Raw genomic sequence first — 8,666 nt, forward strand, 5'->3', positions numbered from 1 at the left:
ATTTTCTTTTATTGTCCATGGGCGTTCCCAATATTTATGGTAGGTTTCATATCATTTTAACCAATAATTGTTCCGCCACATAATACCTTTAAATGTTATATAAATTACATGGTTTCCCCCCTCACACTCCTGCCCCCTTCGGTTTCAAAAAAATTAATTATCCTTTAATCGGGGGAAAGATATCCAGCAAGACATCAATGAAGAAATCTCTCGGTTCAGTTACAATGAAACATCTCTTCGAAATTGTCCTCTTGGCGGAATTATTTATTCAGGGTCTGATGTACGAAGCTTGGCCGAATTTTGAAACCAAAAGTCCTGAAAAAAATTCAAGCTTGGAATTGTTGTTGCAAAATATCTACAAGGAGAGAGAATTTGAGACCCTATTGCTGATTGCCGAGCCGGAGAGCTATAAAGATCTTTTGATATGGGGAACACTGGAAAGGTTAATGGTCCCAAAGGTCTTGGTTACAAATGACCCGGGTTATGAATTTGTGAGGACCTTCAATGCCGAAATTTTAACAATATTCCTATTCCAAAAACATGTGAATCCAAATCTGATGGCCATGGGTGCGGAGATTTTAAATTTTATGAGACAATCAAGGATTTTGATATTAATCGAGGAGGTGGAGAATGAGGTGGAGAATTTGGATCCTGGGGTACTGTGGCATTTATTGCAACATTGTGAGTCTTATAAAATGACAAATGTGCTGGTGAGAGGCCTCCATGACCCTAGAGCTGGAAATATCCTGCAATTGAAACCCTATCCCGTTTACAACTGGTCCAGGTGGCAATCGGATTCGCCTTACTACCCTCAACATTGGCACAATATGGAAAATAAATCTGTCACCTATTTCACCGATACCACCATGACCCTATCCTACCCTTTTGAGGATGGTCGGGGAGGTGTAAAACTCAATGGTTATATTGCCAGATTGGTGTTACTCTTCGGAGAGATTTTCAATGCCCACATGCATATGTATGCCTCCCATGAGGTGGCAGCCCGAACTCATCTCACCCAGGTCAATCAAATGGTTGAGGATAATCGCATTGATATACCAATGACTTTGAGCCACTACAATGATGGCAAGTGGTTGTATAAATCCGCAGTCTATGATTCGCTGGCAGGTCTGCTAATGATACCCAGTGCCCTGCCGCTGAGCACCAGGGAGGTATATGGAGTGCTATTGAATAGATATTTCTTTGGGTCCATCATCATTGGGACCCTTATATTTTCGGGCTTTCAATTCTTGGTGGATTATTTTTTGGATCGGAATCTACACATCCTGGATTTGGTGCTGAATTATCGTTTCTTCTCCGGTGTCTTGGGTCAATCATTCGCACCACGAGAATCGTGTTGGCGTAGCCTGAAAATGGTATATTTTTTGGTTTTTGTGGCCGGGCTGAATATCAGTACCCAATTTTCGGCCACCATAAATACCCTGATCACCAGTCCCCCCAATCATCCGCAGATTCAATCCTTTGAGGATTTGAAAAATTCGAGATTAAAAATTCTAGCCATTACCAGTGACATAGAGGCCATTGAAGATGCCGGTGATATTATCAAGGACTCCCTACTGCTAACCGACAGTGTGGAGTATTATGAGGAGAATCGTAATAGTTACAATACATCGACGGGTTACTTCCTGGTCTCCCTCTCCTGGAAGGTCCTCAAACGTAAGCAGCAGTATTATTCGCACAACATTTTCAATGTCTATGAGAAAATGACGTTGTTTAGTATGCCCTGTGCCCTGCAGCTGCAAAAACATTCGCCGTACAAGGAACCTCTGGACTACCTCATCAATCGGGTACATGCTGTGGGTCTGCCGGAATATTGGTATGCCAGCACCTTTGGCGATATGTTAAGGACCAAGAGGATTAGCATTAATGCGAATACTACCAGCAAGGAATTTCAACCGCTGGAGGTCAGGGATCTTTTTTGGCCCTGGATAAGTATTGCTGCAGGATTAGCGGCAGGTGGTGTGATATTTTTGGCGGAAATTTTAATATATCGTACTCTAAGGAAATTGCAAAAAAATAAATAAAATAATATTTTGGAGGCCTGGATTTTTTTTAAATTAATTTTTGGAGACCTCAACAGAGGTGTGGATTTTTAAAAAAGGCTTGGATTTTTTATATAATTTTTCAAGGCTCTTTATTTAAATTTTAGTTCCAGATTTTTATAATTTGTTTATACAAAATATTCTCTAAATATTATTTTTAAATATTTGTCTTCGTCCACACCAAATTTCCAGGAGAAATATTATGCAGCTGCCGGCTAATCCCGCAACTAATATTATCCATGTCCAAAATAAATCGCCAGCCTTCAGCTGCTTGGGTCCCTGATCCATATTGGGATCCCTTATGGATACCTCTTTCAATTTCAGTAGATCCAAAAATGTGCTATACGCCCAATAATCCATCAGGCCATAGGCATGGACCAGATGCAGCAGATAATTCAATCCCTCTCTATAGGGCGAATTCTGCTGCAGGGGGATACCCCATGGCAGATAGGGGTAGAGAATTAAATCATCATAGGTACAAAAACGTTTCTCCGCCAAATATTTTTGCCTCAGCGTGTCCTTTTGCCACCCAGTTGAGGAACTATAATAGCTATAGGAGGTATTGTAATTATTCCGCAGTCCATCAAGGTAGCTGATGTTATGGGTCGTGATTACGGCCTGTACATAGTCCTCTATGCGATACCGCATGGCAAAGGCTTCGGCATCATGGAGGAGTATTTTCATTGAGGCATCCAAAATATCTTGAGGACTCTTTATTTGTCGATGTTTCGGCGGACTGGTCAGCAGGGTACTCACATTCACCGAAAATAGGGTATTCAAAAATAGGCCCACAATAAAGAGCATGATGTAGATGAATTTCAGAATTCTCCTTGGCGATTCGTGGGGTGGGGTAAATGATTGACCCAACACGGCGGGAAAGATGCGATCACTCAGCAGCAGCCTTGAGGGTTCCCAGAGGTTATCAAAAATGTAATCGATCAGGGAGTGAAGCAACGAAAATATCACCGTACAGATAATGACGGAACCAAGGAAGGTGGCATTCAGCAAAATGGTGTAGACTTCTTGAATACTCAATGGCTGGGCACAGGGTACTATCAACTGACCCCGATCATGATGATAGGCATCGGTCATATTAAACCATCGATCGTAATGGGGATTTGTGTGCATTGTCATGGGTATATCGAGGAGATTTGTCTCGACCATTTCCGCCAGAATGGTTGTATAATGTTTGGGATTATTCACATCGAGGGGGAAGGCCATTCTCAGGGTGGCATTAAAATGTTCCGCGAATAGCATTACAAATTTCGGTACAAATCCATTGATTTTCAAATTACCCTGATCATCGTGGTAGTAGACGGAACGCAGGGGACTTCTATCCACATAGGTCAGCAGGGTTTTATTGTGGAAATTACGCCAGTGTTGGGGAAAATATGGTAGATTGCCATCCTCCATATCTTGGAGCTTAAGGGAGGTCCAATAATAATTCGGATAGGGTTGGAGGAAATACACCACCTCTCTATCAGGGTTTCCTACCCTCTGAGGTCCACCAAAACTCAGCAGTACATTGGTCATATTGTACCACTTGCAGGATAGCAAAAGTCGTTGTCTGAAGGCCTTTCTCTGCTCTGCGAACACATCGACAGCAATGACCAGAATTCTAGACTCCCTTAGGAAATTTAAAATATTTGCCATTATTTCCATCGGCATCTCCTTCATCCTCTGGGAAATTAGCAGAACCGCCAGCAGTTCTTTATTGTATTCCATGCGATAAAGGAAATCTCCTTGAGATTCGGATATCAGTAATGTTGGCCATCTTAGTTCGTAGATCTCTTGTATTATGGGCACTTGGGCCGGTGTTCGTTTCTCTTCATGGACCACAAGCAAAGAATTGATTTCTCGTTCTTTGTGAATATTCCTCAGAAGCCTGGGATAGACATTTTCTGACTCCTGCTCCATGCTGATTTTCAGATTTTTTCCAGCAGACCCCAAGGTTGGCAATAGTAGCAGGATGTATAGGAAAATTTCCATTATTCGATTTTTTCTTTTGTCCTAATAAATGTCCTTGTCTTTCGAGTAGTCCAGGCCAAAACGAACTGTTGAATGTGAAATTGGAAAATTCCATTTGTATTCCTGTTTGTCCTGTCAGGACAGCTTTTTAATCAATTAATTAATAACAAAATTATACATGTAGTAGGTCGGAACTTTGTGAGTGGATAATTACAGGTCTGCAACAGTCTGTGTTGAAAGGTATTTCATTAAAAATAATATTATTAGGTACTGCAAGGAACACTTTAATTTAGAGGACCTCCACAAATTTTTAAAACAAATCCTGACCTCCACAAAATTGTTTATTTATTTAAAAATCCCTATCTTTGTTGGGGCCTCCAAAAATTTAAATTTTAAAAAATCCACACCTTGGTAAAGACACCCAAAAATTAATTTTAAACCAGTAAGGAATGTAGTAAAGTCGGGCGGGGAGGACTTTGGCGCAGCATTTACATAAAATCGGTGGAAAATACATATGGGAGCTATATATAAATCTGGACCGATTTTCACGAAACTTGGCAGACATCACTATAGGCTCAATTCAGTACGCTATGCAAAATTTCGTGCAAATCGAAAGATATATAGGGACTTTGGTGCAAAATCGGACGAAAATATATATGGGAGCTATATCTAAATCTGAACCGATTTTCACGAAACTTGGCAGAGATCATTCTAGGGTCAATTCAGTATGTTATGCCGAATTTCGTGAAAATCGAAAGATATATAGGGACTTTACCGCACATTTTACATTAAATCGGACGAAAATATATATGGGAGCTATATTTAGATCTGAACCGATTTTCACAAAACTTGGCAGACATCATTCTAGGCTAAATTTTGTACATTATGCCAAATTTCGTGAAAATCGAAAGATATATAGGGACTTTGGCCCACCATTTACATCAAATCGGACAAAACTATATATGGGAGCTATATCCATATCTGGGCCGATTTTCACGAAACTTGGCAGACATCACTCTAGGCTCAATTCAGTACGCTATGCAAAATTTCGTGCAAATCGAAAGATATATAGGGACTTTACCGCACATTTTACATTAAATCGGACGAAAATATATATGGGAGCTATATTTAGATCTGAACCGATTTTCACAAAACTTGGCAGACATCATTCTAGGCTGAATTTTGTACATTATGCCAAATTTCGTGAAAATCGAAAGATATATAGGGACTTTGGCCCACCATTTACATCAAATCGGACAAAACTATATATGGGAGCTATATCCATATCTGGGCCGATTTTCACGAAACTTGGCAGACATCAGTCTAGGCTCAATTCAGTACATTACACCAAATTTCGTGAAAATTGAAAGATATATAGGGACTTTGGCGCTCTATTTACCTCAAATCGGACGAAAATATATGTGGGAGCTATATCTAAATCTGGACCGATTTTCACGAAACTTGGCAGACATCACTCTAGGCTCAAGTCAGTACGTTGTGCCGAATCTCTTGCAAATCGAAAGGTATATAGAGACTTTGGCGCACCATTTACCTTAAATCGGTCGAAAATATATATAGGAGCTATATCTAGATCTGAACCGATTTTCACAAAACTTGGCAGACATAACTCTAGGCCCAATTCAGTACGTTACGCCAAATTTCGTGAAAATCGGAAGACATATGGGGACTTGGGTGCACCATTTACCTTAAATCGGACGAAAATATATATGGGAGCTATATCTAAATCTGGACCGATTTTCATGAAACTTGGCAGACATAACTCAAGGCCCAATTCAGTACTTTACGCCAAATTTCGTGGAAATCCAAAAATATATAGGGACTTTGGTGCACCATTTACATAAAATCGGTCGAAAATATATATGGGAGCTATATCTAAATCTGAACCGATTTTCACGAAACTTGGCAGACAAAACTCTAGGCCCAATTCAGTACATTACACCAAATTTCGTGAAAATCGAAAGATATATAGGGACTTTGGCGCACCATTTACATCAAATCGGACAAAACTATATATGGGAGCTATATCCATATCTGGGCCGATTTTCACGAAACTTGGCAGACATCACTCTAGGCTCAAGTCAGTACGTTGTGCCGAATCTCTTGCAAATCGAAAGGTATATAGAGACTTTGGCGCACCATTTACCTTAAATCGGTCGAAAATATATATGGGAGCTATATCTAAATCTGGACCGATTTTCATGAAACTTGGCAGACATAACTCAAGGCCCAATTCAGTACTTTACGCCAAATTTCGTGAAAATCGAAAGATATGTAGGGTCTTTGGCGCTCCATTTACATAAAATCGGACGAATATATATATGGGAGCTATATCTAAATCTGGGCCGATTTTCACGAAACTTGGCAGACATCATTATAGGCTCAATTCAGTACTTTATGCCGAATTTGGTGAAAATCGAAAGATATATGGGGACTTGGGTGCACCATTTACCTTAAATCGGACGAAAATATATATGGGAGCTAAATCTAAATCTGGACCGATTTTCACGAAACTTGACAGACATCACTCTAGGCTCAATTCAGTACGTTATGCCGAATTTCGTGAAAATCGAAAGATATATAGGGACTTTGGCGCACCATTTACATCAAATCGGACGAAAATATATATGGGAGCTAGATCTAAATCTGGACCGATTTTCACGAAACTTGACAGACATCAGTTTAGGCTCAATTCAGTACGTTATGCCGAATTTCGTGAAAATCGAAAGATATATAGGGACTTTGGCGCACCATTTACATCAAATCGGACGAAAATATATATGGGAGCTATATCTAGATCTGAACCGATTTTCACGAAACTTGGCAGACATAACTCTAGGCCCAATTCAGTACGTTATGCCAAATTTCGTGAAAATCGAAAGATATATAGGCACCATTCGAACGAAAATATATATGGGGTTCGTCCAATAGGGTTCGTCCTTGGGCCAAATAAATGATCCACGGCCTCTATTAAGGCCTCCAGAAATATATCTAAAATAATTTAATATTTTTTTCAATTCATTTTTTTTATATTTTATTCCGAATGTGGATCCACTTTGGACTTTATTAATTTATTCCTATGATTCCAAATTATTTCCATTAAAAATACCGCCATTGCCGTGGTTAAACCCACAACAATTATTATCCAAATCCAAAACATATCGGCCATGGTCAGTGCCTTAGGTGTCATATCTTCCTGAGGTTCCGAAATTGTCAACTCCTTGTGTCTGAGCATATCGAAAAATGTGCTATAATGCCATGCCTCCAATAGACCAAAGGCCTTAACCAATTCAATGAGATAGTTAAGGCCCTCCTTGTAGGGTGAATTATGCGGCAGAGGTATGGCCCAACGAAGATTCGGAAATAGTGTTAAATTTTCATAGGTACAGAAAATTTTATCCTGATAGAATGATTGTACCGAGGACATCATCAGCCAGGCTGAGTAGGAGAAATAATAGCCAAAGGAGCTGTTGAAGCTATTGCGCATACCGAGTACATAGGTGTAGTTGTTGGTGGTAGTAAAGACGGAACGGTAGGGCCTAATGTGTTCCTGCATCACCCGAGCCTCAACATCGTAGAGGAGAATCTGCAATGGGGATTTCACGAGATCCTGCATTGTTTCTATTTGCCGATGTTTGGGTGGATGGGTAAAGAGGGTACTGACACTCACCGCAAAGAGGGTGTTCAAATATAGGCCGGCTATGAAGAGCAGCAGGTAGATTATTTTCGAACTGACATTCGAGAAGTGTGTAATGCTGAAGGGTTGTCCTAGCACTCCTGGAAAGATGAGTTCACTGAACAGCAATCTGGAGAAGTGCAACTGACGATTGAAGACATAATCGATAAGAGATCGGGCTAAGGATAGCGCCATGGTGCAGATAATAATATAACCCAGAAATGCTCCATTCAGTAGTTTCCCGTAGACCTCACGTTTACTCAGTGCCTTGGCACAGGGTACCACCAACAGACCCTTGTCATGATGCAGGCTATTTGTCATATTATACCATTTATTTATGGTCGGACTGGTGTCCATAACCATGGGTATGTCGAGACGATTGAGGTTCACCATATTTTCGATGATAACTGAATAATGGCTGGGATCTTCGAAATTCAAGGGGAAGGCCATTTGTAGATTTGCATTAAAACGTTCGGCGAAGAGCATCACAAAACGGGCCACAAATCCATTTAAGCGTAATTTACCCTGTCGATCTTTGTAGTACAGGGTCCGAGGAGGTGTCCGGTCCATATAGGTCAGCAAGGTTTTATTGTGCATATTACGCCAGTGCTGCTCAAAATAGGGCGCATCAGGGTGGGATCTTCGATGCCAATGGTAGGAAGGATAGGGTTGCAATAAAAGTTCTTTATGTGATCTAAGTTTCGTGGAGGTCATTATCAGCAGGACATTGGTAAAATAAAATTTTTCACAGTTTTGTGAAAATAAATTTTTAAAATTATTCTCCTCCTCCTGCCCTTCAGGAATGTCCACAGCAATGGTGATTATCCTCGTTTGCCTTATATAGTCCAGGGTCTGGGCCATTATTTCCACCAGCTTCATATCTAGAGACCCTGAGAGGATTAATACTGCCACAATTTCACGATTAAATTTCGTTGTGACCACAA

General features: G+C 40.4%; 3 protein-coding genes across 3 annotated transcripts; 1 reads left to right on the top strand and 2 right to left on the bottom strand.

The window, feature by feature from the left end:
• Positions 1-224: 224 nt before the first annotated feature.
• LOC133338611 (uncharacterized) lies at positions 225-2,042 on the top strand. The gene has a single exon (XM_061546776.1). The coding sequence runs from the start codon at positions 225-227 to the stop codon at positions 2,040-2,042; it is 1,818 nt and encodes a 605-aa protein (XP_061402760.1).
• Positions 2,043-2,260: 218 nt separating this feature from the next.
• LOC133338612 (uncharacterized) lies at positions 2,261-3,977 on the bottom strand. Its single transcript, XM_061546778.1, has 2 exons — positions 2,322-3,977; positions 2,261-2,275 (listed from the first exon to the last, which is right to left on the bottom strand). Exons 1-2 carry the CDS (start codon positions 3,975-3,977, stop codon positions 2,261-2,263), a joined length of 1,671 nt encoding a protein of 556 aa, XP_061402762.1.
• Positions 3,978-7,080: 3,103 nt separating this feature from the next.
• Positions 7,081-8,319, bottom strand: LOC133338613 (uncharacterized). The gene has a single exon (XM_061546779.1). The coding sequence runs from the start codon at positions 8,317-8,319 to the stop codon at positions 7,081-7,083; it is 1,239 nt and encodes a 412-aa protein (XP_061402763.1).
• Positions 8,320-8,666: the final 347 nt, after the last annotated feature.

Source organism: Musca vetustissima, unplaced genomic scaffold (genome assembly GCF_032173495.1).
Source record: "Musca vetustissima isolate MV318-11 ecotype Yass unplaced genomic scaffold, APGP_CSIRO_Mvet_v1 utg127182, whole genome shotgun sequence".
NCBI lineage: Eukaryota > Metazoa > Arthropoda > Insecta > Diptera > Muscidae > Musca > Musca vetustissima.